At 38.3% G+C, this 15,035-nt stretch overlaps 2 protein-coding genes across 4 annotated transcripts in view; one reads left to right on the top strand and one right to left on the bottom strand.

The window, feature by feature from the left end:
* The window catches only part of LOC139934871 (uncharacterized), a 36,472-nt gene extending 31,504 nt beyond the window's left edge, over window positions 1-4,968 (top strand). The window contains exon 8 of the mRNA XM_071929287.1: window positions 2,272-4,968. Within this exon, the coding sequence (XP_071785388.1) occupies window positions 2,272-3,091 (820 nt within the window). The 3' untranslated portion in view covers window positions 3,092-4,968. The remainder of the gene's footprint in view (window positions 1-2,271) is intronic.
* On the bottom strand, window positions 4,963-14,808 carry LOC139934877 (GPI mannosyltransferase 1-like). Of its 3 annotated transcripts, none has more exons than XM_071929296.1 (6): window positions 14,656-14,808; window positions 13,233-13,402; window positions 11,482-12,038; window positions 10,826-11,084; window positions 9,221-9,322; window positions 4,963-8,283 (listed from the first exon to the last, which is right to left on the bottom strand). In XM_071929296.1, exons 2-6 carry the CDS (start codon window positions 13,380-13,382, stop codon window positions 8,101-8,103), a joined length of 1,251 nt encoding a protein of 416 aa, XP_071785397.1. In that variant the 5' UTR covers window positions 13,383-13,402; window positions 14,656-14,808; the 3' UTR covers window positions 4,963-8,100. The 3 variants fall into 3 exon arrangements, with proteins under 3 accessions (XP_071785397.1, XP_071785396.1, XP_071785395.1); XM_071929295.1 differs by lacking the exon at window positions 14,656-14,808 and having other exon boundaries at window positions 4,963-5,514; window positions 8,130-8,283; window positions 13,233-14,629; XM_071929294.1 differs by lacking the exon at window positions 14,656-14,808 and having other exon boundaries at window positions 13,233-14,627.
* Between the last annotated feature and the right edge of the window lie 227 nt (window positions 14,809-15,035).

Here is a 15,035-nt window from a genome sequence, read left to right as displayed (position 1 = left end):
AAATCAAGGTCAAATTAATTGGTTCTGCAAGCAACCTGGCGTGAGGGGCAAACCTTTAACCAAGTTTAACACCTTAGAAATCTCACCTCCCATTTCCTCACAACCCTGTATCAGGTGAACGTACTTTTAATAGACAGTGAATCTTCTGAATGATCGAGCAGGTGTCGCTCATAGACGTAGTCTCAGGTGTTGAGGTCACGTACCCCTCTCTCTCTCTCTCTCTCTCTCTCTCTCTCTCTCTGCCATCCACTACCTACCTCGTTCCGAAACCTTACCTCCTTCCCTTTGACACATTGGATAAAAACTCTGAATGATTGAGGGTCTGTCGATATTCTCGCCGTTAATCCCGGCGTGTTACACCAAGGTGCTGAAGTTAATCACCCCTTAGGCCTCCCCCAGGGGCTAAGACTAGAGAAAGATCCTACCCTAACCTAACCACCGGCGACTTCACACTTTTTCTGAGGATGTGGCTCCAAGATGTTTCCTCCCCTACATTTCATTCAGGGATTTTTTTTACTCTTGGTTTTTTTTGTAGTGATGTACTTTTAAATGACGAGTCGTCTACATGTCATTGTACTTTAAAAAAAACCCATTAATGTTGATGGAATTTGAGATGCCTTACATAGTAAGCTACAATTTCGTCGTAATATCTTGGTTTAAAGGTACTTGACACTACTCAAAATAGTTGTTACATTTGTAGCATGACCACTTACTTGGTTACGAGCAATGGAGAGCTGTTGATAGTATAAAACATTGTGAGAAATGGCTCCCTCTGAAGTAACGTACATGTAGTTTATTTTAAAGATGTAATTTCTCACTCAAATATAAGACTTCATTCAGCCCTCTGAAAGCACACAAATTTGTGCAACAAGGGTGTTTTTCTTCTTTCATTATTCTCTTGCAACTTCGATGACCAATTGAGTCAATATTTTCACAGGTTTGTTATTTTATGCATTGTTGGGATACACCAAGTGAGAAGACTGGTCTTTTGACAATTGAGGTGTCCAGTGGTCGATTTCACAAAGAGTTGAGACCAGTCCTAACTTAGGACTAGGAGATATTAAAAACTTAAGGCTAGTACTAAGTTAGGATGAGTAACTCATTACTCAATATGAGACTAGTCTTAACAAACTCTCAATGAAATCCACCCCAGTGCCTTTAAATACAGGAAGATACAAATAAATGCTCATTAAATAACGGGGTGTAATTTAGTGTGAAGTCGGACATCCTTCATTCTTGAAATGTGTGGCTGAAAAAATAAATGTCCTCCACACAAAATGACTGTTTGATTTGTAAAAGACTAACTGCAAGTTTAAAGGCAGTGGACACTATTGGTAATTACTGAACACTCAAAATAATTATCAGCATAAAACCTCACTTGGTAACGAGTAATGGGGAGAGGTTGATGGTATAAAACATTGTGAGAAATGGCTCCCTCTGAAGTGACATAGTTTTTCTCCGAATTTGATTTTGAGACCTCAAGCTTAGAATTTGAGTTCTCGAAATCAAGCATCTGAAAGCACACAACTTTGTGTGACAAAGGGTGTTATTTTCTTTCATAGTTATCTCGCAACTCCGACGACCAATCGAGCTCAAATTTTCACAGGTTGGTTATTCTATGCATATGTTGAGATACAGCAAGTGAGAAGACTGGTCTTTGACAATTACCAATAGTGTCCAATGTCTTTAAGATTGCAAATTTTGAGGCTTGGAAGTGTCGAGACATAGTACATAGTACACAGTTATAAACTCATTTGTTTGAAGCTGCTTATTTGTAATCTGCTTATTTGTAGTAATATCTTTCACCCATTGTATAAAATGTCATTGTTCTCTTTATGCACTCTGAGGCTTTTTGCATTAGGCACTTCTTTACAAATGACTTTATTATTATTATTTTATGATGGGAGAGTTTTATTTTTTAGTAAAGTGACCTTTGCAATGCTCAGTGCTGTTTTTTTATAGTAGAATATTGAACAGAAGATGTTTACAGTCAAGCCTTTGATTGCATTTCTTAGTAAGGTTTCAATTTTCAGTGGTCTTAAAAATGTGATTGAACTTATTTTTTTGTTACCATTGTTAAGTGACACTTTCAGCTACTGCTGTTTCAGCTACTGCTGCTCCTCATTTTTTTGTAAAAAACAAAACAATAAATGAAATAAAAAATAAATAAAATACATTTTAAATGGGATGCAAATTTCTTAATAAATGTTGTGGTACAGAATGATGTTGGGTTTTTATTAACAACTGTTTATTTGTTTATTATTTTTACAGGAGACACCAAAGTGCCTGCCATGGAGGTGGTGAAGACACAAGACAAAGTCCGCACCAAGCAAGTAGCTCATCGTCGCCGGTAAGAGATCACGAAAACAGAGAGCGGAGAAATTACTACGAAGAATTGGCAGGGATCGAGAACGACTGCAACCATCAGGAAGACGATGACGTTATACTTGCCCAAGAGAGAGAGGTGGAGAAACAGACACAACTCCCTCATAGAACCCGGCATATCTCCGCTGAGAGGTTACGGAGTAGAGGGCATAGACATTCTAAAGGCGGGAAGCACCACCGACGATCGCGATCGTTCGATCTGGAGTCTTATCCGCAACAGGAGGGGGTGTTGAGTAACGAAGATCACAAACTGAAATGCGGATTGAGACAACGCTATCATAAAGACTATCACATGCTTCTGTTGGAAGCGTCTCGTGCCAAACTTGAAGGGTATCAACCACCCTCACCTCCTCCTCAACCAAACAACTCTGCACCCATGAAACTACCAACGTTCACCACTGCGCCTTCATCACCTACGAAACTGGCCACGTTTACCCCCACGGCTCAGACGAACCTCTACCCAACTCAGATGCACCCGAGTAGTAATACATTTCCAGAGAACTCTACGCCAAGCCCCAAGCTAGCTTCGAGGAGGCGCACTCATAAGAAGCTACGGAAACCCACGCTGCAGCCGTTTACGTATATGCAGCACGAGTTGGCGAGCGGTTTGGAGGGAATTGTTTACGTACCGGTATCTCAGAGACATGAGCATCATCATCATCATGAACATCATCATCATCATCATTATCATCATTATCATAAATGACTAGTAGTCACTACAACTAGACATTGGTGCCAAGTTCATGTTAACTTTGTAGAGTCCCTCACTAAAATCAATATTTGGAGAGTTTGAAGGGTGAGAGATTTGATGAGTATATAAAAACCTGTAGAATGACAAAATGAAAGAAAAGTTGTGATGGGATCAAGCTAAATGAGTCGATTGTCAACCCGTTGATTTTGTATTTGTTGATACATTTGTTGACAGCATTTTTTATGCTGTTAAAACCCCAGGTAAGAACCTTCTTTGGTTCAACAGTTGTGAAAGTAGAAACACCAAGAGATACGAGAGATTGAAACAAAAGAAAAGTAGTTAAAGACACTGGACACTATTGGTAATTACTCATAATAATTATTATCATAAAACCTTTCTTCATTACGAGTAATGGGGAGAGGTTGATAGTGTAAAACATTGTGGGAAACGGCTCCCACTGAAGTGACGTAGTTTTCGAGAAAGCAGGAATTTTCCACGAATTTGATTTCGAGACCTCAGATTTAGAATTTGAGGTCTCAAAATCAAGCATCTGAAAGCGCACAACTTCGTGTGACCATGGTGCGACAAGGGTGTTTTTTCTTTCATTATTATCTCGCAACTTCAATGACCAATTGAGCTCAAATTTTCACAGGTTTGTTATTTTATGCATATGTTGAGATACACTGGTGAGAAGACTGGTCTTTGACAATTACCAATATTGTCCAGTGTCTTTTGAGGAAAAGTACATCTTGGTAATTACTCAAACAGACTCTGACCAAATCATAGGGTAGGTTTTGAAGGATATGGTGTGATTGGGGGGTTTTGTAGGATAAACTCATCGGTACTAAGAAACAATTTGAAGTGTTTTAACTTTCACATTGTATAATCATGGAGATATGTACGACGGAATCAAGGAGGTAAAAACAAGGTGCTTTTTTTCTGAGCATTACTAAAGCAGGGTTAGATATTTTTTATTATCTTTATCTTGTATATAAACTGTATCTTTAAAAAAAATAATGTTTCATGTATTTGTGTAAATAGGTATCCGAAATGTCCAGTGTAAAGAAAGATGTTTTCTTTTGTTGGTTTTTTTTTTTGCATTAATATTAAACAGTAAGCTCATATAATTAATATATTCATTCAATAGTACTTTGATACTTAGTCACAGTTATAGCACTTTGTATTATGCTAAAACTTTAAAAGACATAATTTTGATGATCTTTTCTTGAAAGTTAAAATCTGTTTGGATCCTCCTAAAATGACAGAATTTTCCCTGCAAACGTTTACAGCTTGAAGTCAGAGTGAATATTACAATCCAAGAAAGCTCTGAATGCGGACTAAAGACTATATACATTTATAGACTTCACTCTATTACATTTTTTTAATGGAAAACAATTTCCTGTCACCAGTCCAGGGTCATGTGATTATGTTTGACTAAGAATCACGTATTAACAATATTTTTTAAGAATTAAAATATTATATTTGTAATTATGTACATCACTCTTGATTTTTTTGGTAATTTCTTTTTTTGTAATGCATTTTAAAATATTCTTAAGTTAAACTAGAAACTAATTGCTGAAATGAATAACATAGATTATGGACTGTCATGGCCAATGGCATTCTAAATGCTCTTTTTAATTATTATATAAATGAGGAATTTTGCAAGGTAAACTGAAGTGAGTTATTATCTTTAACGGATGGGTGAGTGACGGAAGAGGGGGTGGGTTATTTTTTTTTTTTAGTTAGAACACAGGTACCAGGGGTGGATTCTATAAAGAGTTAAAGGAACACGTTGCCTTGGATCGGTCAAGTTGGTCTTTGATAAGCATTTATAACTGTTGGCTATAAAATGCATATGATTAGAAAGATATTTTAAAAGTAGAATATAATGATCCACACAAGTATCACTCGAAATTGCGTGGTTTTCTTTTTGGCTTGTCGACTAACACGGTTGTCCATTTATTGGAGTCAAATGTTTGACTCCCGTAAATGGCCGACCGTGTTAGTTAGCAAAGAAAAATTACAAACATGCAATTTTGAGGCAAATTTGTGTGGATCATTGTATTTTACTTTTAAAATATCTTTCTAATCATATGCATTTTATAACAAATGGTTACAAACGCTTTTCAAAGACCAACTTGACCGATCCAAGGCAACGTGTTCCTGTAAGACTAGTCTTATCTCGAGTAGGGACGAAACTAGGACTAATCTTAACTTTTTAATATCTCCTACGACTAGTCCGAAACCTTGCTCTTCGAGAAGTCGACCCCTAGCCTGGAATTTCATCTTTAAAAGGGCAAGGCCATTTTCCTGTTGCATGGCAAAGGGCACTTCTATTGGAAAATCTTAAAGTCTATGGAAAACCTTTGAAGGGGCACCAAGTCCAAGACCAGGGGAGAAGCCGTGTCCTTTATGGCCTCCTTCGTGTCATTCCACGCCTGAGGAATAAAGTTGAATACAAGAATTAATTTTCCTTTTACAAATAAAACTTCTATTGACCCAATTCACCTGACGTCATCTTCAGAATATTATTGGCTGCGCCATACTGGTCGGCAATGTCACTGTGCGTTATTCTGTGAAGTGCGCATTTTAGGCGATGCGGTGTTTACACGTAAACCTATTGCCCACCAACATGGTGAGCGCGGCATCAGTCGCCACGTGTGACATGCGTGCAAGGGGTCAATACTGGATTTTTTCCAATCCATGCTACTACAATCTAATCGGAAAAGAAACCTTATTGGATAATAATAATGTGTTAAATTTGCATCAGGGGATAATTTTGGTTTAACCCTTACAACGATGTATGTAAGCACTGTGCACTCGGTACTTTTCCCTGACATCTGTGAGAAAAAATCACATGCATGTTACTCAGTTGGGATTATCAGCGTGAGTATTTTGCCTACAGATTTTTTTCCCACAGAACTCGGGGGAAAGTACTGAATATACAGTGCTTACACATCGATGTAAGGGTAAAACCAAAATTAGTAATTATTTGAATAATGATTCTTGTTGTTTGGGAATCATTTCAGGATTAATGAATCGTGGAGTCTTACGAGTGAATATTTTGATAGCAAATTATTGACGATTCTAAAGACTTGTTCTTGTTTTCATTTTGTGCATTTTGTGCATTTAGATTATTCGTTTCTCTTAACACTAACCCTGTTACCAGGGTGACCATCGAATAACTAACTTAAAAAGGGTTGTACAATCTTACGTTATTCATTAGTGTTTTTTATATTAAAGTATTTCTCAACCCATGCAGTATTTGGAAGAATATTTTATATTTCACTGTCCACTTTGGGTTCCTTATATTTTTTCTTCTTCTCATTTTTTACACATTATTACTAAAATATGTTTTGTATTATTTGTTGAGCCACTCCAGCAGTGGCGACATTGTATTCTTTATTCAACAGTGTTCTGCTGCAATATTGGTGCAGTTTATAGTATTTATTTTCAAGACATTTATATGGTTTAGTTTCAGATAAACAAAGTATTATCTTCATCACCTTTTTTTTCTAGTATTTCTCTTCCACGGCAGAGTTGGTGCACTAAGACACAGAAGTTTAATTTTTTTGTTAATAACTAAATCAGTATCTTGAGATCTGGGCCCAAGTTCATAAAGCTGTTAAGCAGAAATTACTGCTTAGCAAATTTCTGTGTTCAGCCACCAATTAGTGGGGCACCAGTTGCCACAATGCAAACTTGAAATTCTGGCTGGTAATCGGGGGTCGCTTTCACAAAGAGTTAGGCGGAGATAGTAAAAACATAACTTGAGATAAGATTAGTCTTAACTCTTTGTGAAATCCACCCCAGGTCTTTTAAGAAAGATTTTTCTGTGCTCAGCAAGTTTTTATGCTTACAGGCTTATGGTATTGGGCCATGGTTCTGCTTACCATAAGCATGGGAATCAGGGCAGGAAACTCCGCTCATACTTCATGGGTTAGCGGGGAATATTTTCCATGTTACTAGACATTCTGCGCTTACACAGCTAGCGCAGGAATTTGGTGCATGCGCAGTAAACCGAGAATTGTGATCATATACGGTAATCAGAGCCATAAAGTTCGGCCCAGATAGTCAGCAACCATAGTTTCCATGGTAACAGTGGCATATAAGGAGCTCTATCAGGGATTTTTGCAACAAAATCTATCTTGATTGGATATCGAAAGCATTGTAAGAAGAATGAAGAAAGATTGAAGGTAAAACCACTCAGAGATTCGTTTGAATTGGGAAACTGCACGCCACATGTATACAACCTACGTTAATACTAATCTTACTATCAAAGACATACATGAGACGCTGTTTGATTATTTATTTCAATGTAGAAGTAACTTTTATTTCATATCCAGTAACAACACCTTGTTTACAGTATTTTTTTTTGTTTTTTTGTAGAGTTAAAGCATAAAACCCATCTTTCTTCACACAACGATTTCATTGTATTTTTTTTTTTAGTAATTAACAATGTGTTTATATTGTATAATATAACTCAGGCTGAAATTTAATCTCTTTTTTTTTGTTGTAGAAATTATTTGTCAATTTGTGAATCACAATATCTGGGATGTGTTGTAGCGATACACAAAGCATCCAGATTTTAAAATCATTTGAGCTATCCTTTTATTAAAAACATCATAAATGCAATCCTGGTATCTCTCATTGTAATTATTTTTGCTGTTCTTGGCATGATGGTAGAGAAGATGCAGTAAGATTTAGACAAAACAATAAGATTTTTGGGGTTGAACAAAGAATTGACTAGAGTGGGATTCGAACCAACGACCTCCGGATTAACGTGCCGGCGCTCTACCAATTTTAAATAAAAGGTGTTTTACATGACCATTTTGAGCGGCCCTTTAGCAATAAAACCAAGTAGATAAATACATTGTTTATCAATAAGAGTGTGGTTGAGATTCAGGTCTGTAAACGCTACAGTATCTTTTATCTCATTTCAGTTCAAAGAATTAACTCCGTTCAGATTTCACTCGTGTCTGAAATGTTGTCCCGAACTTCCAAGTTCTTTTGGTATCTTGCAACTATCTTTGGTCCATTAAAGTTAGTTTACCATTATTAAACGTTCGGTGGCCTTTGTAGTTCAGCATAATTCTAGTTAAGATTGCAATATTGATAGAGAAGAAGAGAAGACCAGCCAACCACAGAGTGATGAAAGTGTTCTGTCCTTCAAACTCAAGATAGTACGCAAAATACAACCACAGTGCCTGTACAGAAAATAACACATGGACAACTTTAGGAATGAAATAAATAAAAAAAATGAACAGAAACTTTTGATAAATTTCTGGAATGACATCTAGTACAGAAAAAGTATTTCTTATGTAGCGCTCATATCCATAACTCAGTGACCCTCAAGGCACTTCGACATTATGTTGGACTACGAGAACGTTTGAATTATGAGACCAGCACCTTTTACACAGCGCCATGTAATGGTTAACAAGGTGCTGTGGCGCAATATGCAGCCAATCAAACTGGAACAAGGGGGCAAACCCCCTTCTCTTTGTAAAAGTGCACTAGGTTCTTTTTTGCCATTACATAATACATGGGACCAATGGCTTGTACATCGGAAGACTGAGGTATCATAGTTAAAGTGTCTTGCTTAAGAACAGCGGTGTCAAGGCTGGGACTTGAACCCACACTCAGCTGATCAGAAATATCAGAGCTTTAGTCGGTTTCTCTTAAAGACTCTGGACACTATTGGTAATTGTCAAAGACCAGTCTTCACACTTGGTGTTTCTCAACATAAGCATAAAATAACAAACCTGTCGAAAATTGGAGCTCAATCGGTCGTCGTCATAATAATGAAAGAAAAAATACCCTTGTCTCACGAAGTTGGTGCTTTCAGATGCTTGATTTCGAGACCTCAAATTCTAAATTTGAGAGGTTTCGAAATCAAATTCGTGGAAAAGTACTTCTTTCTCGAAAACTACATTACTTCAGATGGAGCTGTTTCTCACGATGGTTTATACCATCAACCTCTTCCCATTAGTCGTTACCAAGAAAGGTTTTTTGCTAATAATTATTTTGAGTGATAGTGTTGTTGCCTTTAACTACTAGGCCACGACACAATGCCTAAATCCCTCCCACAAGACGCTCCCTCATCATCTCTTAACTGCCCCATAAACAAAGTAATTGTCACCTTACCTGACCAAAGAACCAGAGAGCTGAGAGAAACAAGGTTTCTTGAACCTTTATCCCGAGGAGTGGAACAACAAGAGGTAGGAGGCAAAGATACCACAGGAAGTACTGCAAGAAAGAAAAATTACAATCATTATAAAGGACTATTGGAATGAATTTGGGTTTTCCTTTGCCAATTTTTTTTCCAAGAAGGATATCAGTTTATGGGGTAAACTTTTTTTTTCTAACCCATCAAATTTTGTCAGAAGAACATTAATTAACCCAAATATTTTGATTTGATTTTAACTTAAGCATCAATGCCACGCTTTTTTCAAATGCATAAATTCATGCTCTACAGAAACAAAATAATATTTCTTTGAATGATCACTGCAAGCTGAATAATAGTGGGGCAGAATTGAAAGTTAAAAAGTTAAAAACTAATTGTTATAACAATAAAAACCTTGGGGGCGCTATTCCAAAATACCAGCATACCTCAAAATTATTAATATAAACCAACAGAGGGGGCTATTCTAATTGACTGGTGATAAATTGAGGCCAACATCATAATATTTCTGATCCCAACAGAGGGCGCTACTCAGACAAGAGTTGACAATAGTATTGTTAGAAAGGAGAATAGACTTTATGCACATGCCGTCATTTACATAGGGTGCCTGCACCTAGAGGTCAAAAAGAGGTTGTTCATTGGCCAATCCTGTGCGCCGTGCATACAAATCAGTGCGTTTCGATTGTTTCGTCACTGTTTTACCGCTAAGATGGTGGCTGGATGAAGTCATGAATGCATTAGGTCTATAGGGCAATCCCGAACATTATCCTGATCCATTATGGGTGCATTCATTTAGCTTCCCTGGGTCGACCCCGGTCTGCCCCAGTGCATTCGAATAGCTTTGACGTCATTCCAGCCCCCAGTGCCCTGCTTGTGGAGTGGGTCACTTGGGGTCGACCCGAGGTGCATGACGTTACCATGAGAGGGAGAGTGTGATCGTTCGTGTAGCTCTTGTCTGGGGCTCACCCGAGTGAGCACCGCGGGGTCGATCCAGGGAAGCTAATCGAACGCACCCTATAAGAACATGAAGAGATCCACTTTTTATAGTCAAACTAAATTTAACTAAAATGTTGATTGATTCTGTTTCTGTGTGTTTTACACAATGTTTTCTCACCATGATTGATTTCCTTTCACTTTCTAAAGGCTTCCATAACGTTTCATTGTTTTTCGAACCCCTTCAAATCAGACGACCACTGAGGTTCCTTCAAGAAAAGGAAACTTGAAGAAAACAAGTAAATCTATTGCACCTGAGAGGCACTGGACACGTTTGGTATTTTCACTTGGTGTATCCCAACAAATGCATAAAATGACACACCCATGACAATTTTGGCTCAATTGGTCATCAAAGTTGGGAGAAAACTATAAAAGAAATGTGTGTGCTTTCAAATGCCTGTGGTAACAGGCCCAAAGTCTTTCTCAGATTAAAATATTTGAGTGAGAAATTACGTCTTTCCCCCAAACTACGTTACTTCAGAGGGAGCCGTTTCTCACAATGTTTTATACTATCAACAGCTCTCCATTTCTCGTTACTAAGTAAGTTTTTTTGTTAATTACCAAAAAGTACCAACCTGTGAGGTGCAGACTTTATTGAACGTCACAAACAGGAATGTATGGATGAAACAGCAAAAGGCCACGTCCCTGTAGTACCTCAGAGACACCGTTAATAATAACACAGCCTGAGGTATGAATGCAAGCAGACCAATGGTGACCGACATCGAAGACTCGGACGTCAGATAAAGCATGTAGAAATAAGGAGAGAAGTTGTGGCGGACATCTCGGCGAGTCACATGGTACAAATAGGTCTCATCCAGGAATTTATTACCATAGCTGGACAGAGGAATAGAAGGAAAGGGTCACACAAGTAAAGAGGAATGAACGTACAATAAACCTTTTTACAAATGGCGTTTGAATAGTTCGGTATGCGACTAACAAAATAACCAACAGCAACCCACAGCAATTGCCATGGTGCCCTTTGCTATTGCTGAGTTCTAACATAAATTTACATGTCCCTCATCGAAGTGCCCTTACCTGAGGAAAATTGTTGTGTGTCCATTAAAGAGTAGGTGGCATTGTGCCCCTGACGACAGTTGATTTGGGCTGATAGCCAAAATCAGTTAAATGTAGCCCTCGCCTTGAAGTGGCCGTCTGGCCTTGTGAATTGAGCGATCATAAAATATAATAAATATTACAAACCATTTTGATCTCTTAAGGTAGATATACTTACCAATAGTACATTGATGCTGTCAGCAATATGAAGACGGTCACCGACACACACACAAACAGCAACCTGTCCCGAGTGGGATACAACAGCTCCATCGCCCGTCTCAACAAACCCCTCCTCGAGGGGTCATCTGGTTTTCTTGAAGGAGCTCTCTCCGTAAAGTCAGTGCCCAGAAGGAAATAGATGGGGAGGCAGTATGTGATTGGGTATATCTTAACATGGACTGATACGGCATACAGGAAAGCAGCTGTTTTCGTCCAGCGTTTCATCAGGGCATAAAGAGTCAACAGAACCAAAGCTGACATTACAGACTCGGCATTCCCACGACTCGAGACGGTGATCGGCAGTGGATTCAGCAGCCAACAGAGGGCGCACTTTAAGGCTACGTTCTCGGAATAATGTGAGAGTCTCAGCATCCATAAGATGAGGATGCCTGTGAAGACATCACACAGGATGAAGAGGAGCTTGCCGAAGATTGGTGAGAGGAAGATGTTTGGTGTGAGACACCATGCAAGGAGCGGTGTGTAGCGATAGGTGGCTCTCTCGTAAGGCGATAAACCCTGGTCAAAACAAAGAAGAAATAAATAATTTGATAGAATTCAACAGAGATGATCTTATAATTTGTTTTTACCCTTCCACTGAGGTATCATAAGCACTGTACGTTTACTCAGTACTTTCCCGAGTACTGTGAACAAAGAACAAAACAATTTGGCCGGATTCGAACCCACAACCTTTGCATTGCTAGAGCAAATGTCTTACCACTAGACCACTGAACTAGTCCAGTGGCAAGAGGCAGTTTGAATCCTATGTGTTAGCAGAACCCTAGCAGTGGGTACCTCAACGACTTTAAGCCATTGGACACTTTCTGAACAGAACAAAAATTAAAAGTTCACAGATTTACAAATAACTTGCCGGGTTTACAGAAGGTAATGGTGAAAGACTTCTCTTGAAATAATATTCCATGAAATGCTTTACGTTTTGAGATAAGCTTGGGCAATATCGATTTATTTTATTCACGATATATCGTCGACAATATATCGCGATATTCGATATAATCGCGATTAATAAATTTGACATCATCAGTCTTAAAACTCCAAGTGAAAGTTGTAGAAGAGACAGTCCTAGCATAAGAGAGGTGTTCTAATGACCTATTCTTCTGGTTTTACTCCAAACCTATGGGGTGCAAGATGTCTAAGCTAGCAAATACATCGCGATATTTAATCGATATATCGCGATTATCACGATATATCGCGATTTTATCGATATTTCGATTAAAACCAAATCCATCCGATATGGAAATCGTGACAAATTAATATCGTGATATTCGATAATATCGTGATATCGCCCAAGCTTATTTTGAGAAAACATTAAAACAATTATCAATTCTCAATATCGAGAATAACGGATTTATTTTAAACACATGTCATGACACGGCGAAACATGCAGAAACAAGGGTGGGTTTTCCCGTTATTTTCTTCCGACTCCGATGACCGATTGAGCCTAAATTTTCAGTTTTTTTAATTTTATATTTAAGTTGTGATACACGAAGTGTGGGCCTTTGGACAATACTGTTTACCGATGTTGTGCGATTGCTTTAAAAGATGTTTTTGTTTGCATCATAACACCGAGATGTATTAAGCACTGATTCTGTATCCATCGGTGTTAGGGACAACAAAAATTGTATTCTTTGTCGCTGATGCAAAAATAACATCTATTAGAGATCATTTTAAACTAAGAAAGGGTTTATCACTAACCTGTGTGACGTATCTGGCCGCATCGGTGAAGACATAATAATCCACATCAGTGTATTTTACCAGCATTGTTCTATCTTGCCATTCTCCATACACCATTAGAGCAAGCCTTATGAGAAATGCAGTGTAACAATAGAAACTAGCATCTTGCATCGTGGCTGTGTCGCAGGCTTCTGTTGACATAAAATAAAACAAATGATCTTCAAAATTAAATCAGAAACTTCTACAGCAAAAATGCAGTGACAAAAGGATGCCACTCTGCTAAAATTGTTGTAAATAGAATGTCATCTCCCTTAATGGGTTCGAGTACATTTTGTCACACAAAGTCCACATATTAACGTTGAACTTACAGTTAATAATGATGGCAGAAAGCTTCCCTTAAAATATTACTTGCTGAGCAGACCGTGTAAGTTTAAAATCAACCTGTGGGCTTTGTGTTTTGTTTGTACCTTTCAAAAGTTCCTAAACCCTTTAACCAAATCCCGACAAGTGACCACCTCGGCTCCCAAACGATTGCCTGGACCCTCTATGGGATACGTAGTTACGATAATCATGTCTGCGAGACTGTCAACGGGAGGATGGAGGGCAAACTAATAACTACGTAGTACTACGTACTAGTTGCGATAACATAACCCTCCTCCCGACGGCGAAGCCGGAGGTTTTATCGCAACTAATAACCATGGGCTTTGATAATTTCTAATAGAAAGTACACGTTGTGTACAACATTGCTTGGGGTGTCGTGGCCAAGTCGATAAGAGCACCAAACTCAAGCTCTGATGCTTCTGTTCAGCAGAGTGTGGGTTCGAATCCCGGTCGTGACACCTGTGTCCCTGAGCAAGACACTTAACTATTATTGCTTCTCTCCACCCAGGGGTAAAATGGGTACCTGTGAGGGCAGAGATGGTTCTTGCAATTGGTTTAGCCGAGTAGCGCATAATATTGCGCACAGGCTGTATACTCCCCAGCCAGGGAGCTGAGATGGTTTAAGGACTGATTTAAAGGCCCAGTGACCAGGGGTAATAATGTCAGAAGCGCTTTGAGACACCCTCGGGTGTGAAAAGCGCTATGTAAAAACGGTCTATTAACAATGCAAGCAAGATGCAAGTAGATGTATAAAGTTGGAAAATCACATATTATTTTCACAGGTTGGGAATTACTCTTTTTAAATAACAATATGATAAATGCATATAAAACTATTAATTAGGCCTTTTTATTATAGAGCGAATACACATGACTGAACTATCCATGGTCAATTATAATTTATCTTGTCAACGAACATGGTCAGTGAACTTCTTAGTTCACATAGATAGGAAGTAATTTGACCCACATGAAATTTGGCCCTAGCCTAGGCCTAATCATAACTTTATTGTTTTTTTTGTGGAACCAGATTACAGCATCGAATTCAGAACCTCGAACATCTACCGACCAAAGTTAATGCAGCATAACTTCAATTATTCCTTTCATTTTCAAGCAGACTTCCTCGAATCCGAACCATGATCCATCACATCAAAATGTTGAGGTTTCTGTTGTGTTCAAATCCTATCGCACGTGCCGCCATCCCAGCATTGAAAAAAATGTCAACACCCATGGAGCCTACTTCCGGTAAAACGAGAATGTTCCATTGTTTCTTTGGGGTTGTGTTGGAAAACGTTGGGAAACTACTTTAAAATAATTGAAAAGTTGACGCTGTTCGTTGACTATAAAATTACCTTAGATGTCATTATTATACAACTATTATAACTTTGTAATTAACTGAGGTGAAGATGTGAGATATTTAAAGGATTTTGGTTACCTTTTGAAAATGTT

Source organism: Asterias amurensis, chromosome 3 (genome assembly GCF_032118995.1).
Source record: "Asterias amurensis chromosome 3, ASM3211899v1".
Lineage (NCBI taxonomy): Eukaryota > Metazoa > Echinodermata > Asteroidea > Forcipulatida > Asteriidae > Asterias > Asterias amurensis.
The sequence above is the reverse complement of the archived record's forward strand: the minus strand, read 5'-3'. Positions and strand labels throughout refer to the sequence as shown.

Bases quoted from the DNA above. Each gene is read 5' to 3' on its own strand.
- LOC139934877 (XM_071929294.1), bottom strand. From the start codon at position 13,412: ATGTCAACAGAAGCCTGCGACACAGCCACGATGCAAGATGCTAGTTTC. The intron at 11,085-11,481 runs GTAAGTATATCT...TCCTCTGTCCAG, and splicing joins ACAGCATCAATGTACTATTG to CTATGGTAATAAATTCCTGG. The intron at 8,284-9,220 runs GTAAGGTGACAA...TTTTCTGTACAG, and splicing joins CTCTCTGGTTCTTTGGTCAG to GCACTGTGGTTGTATTTTGC.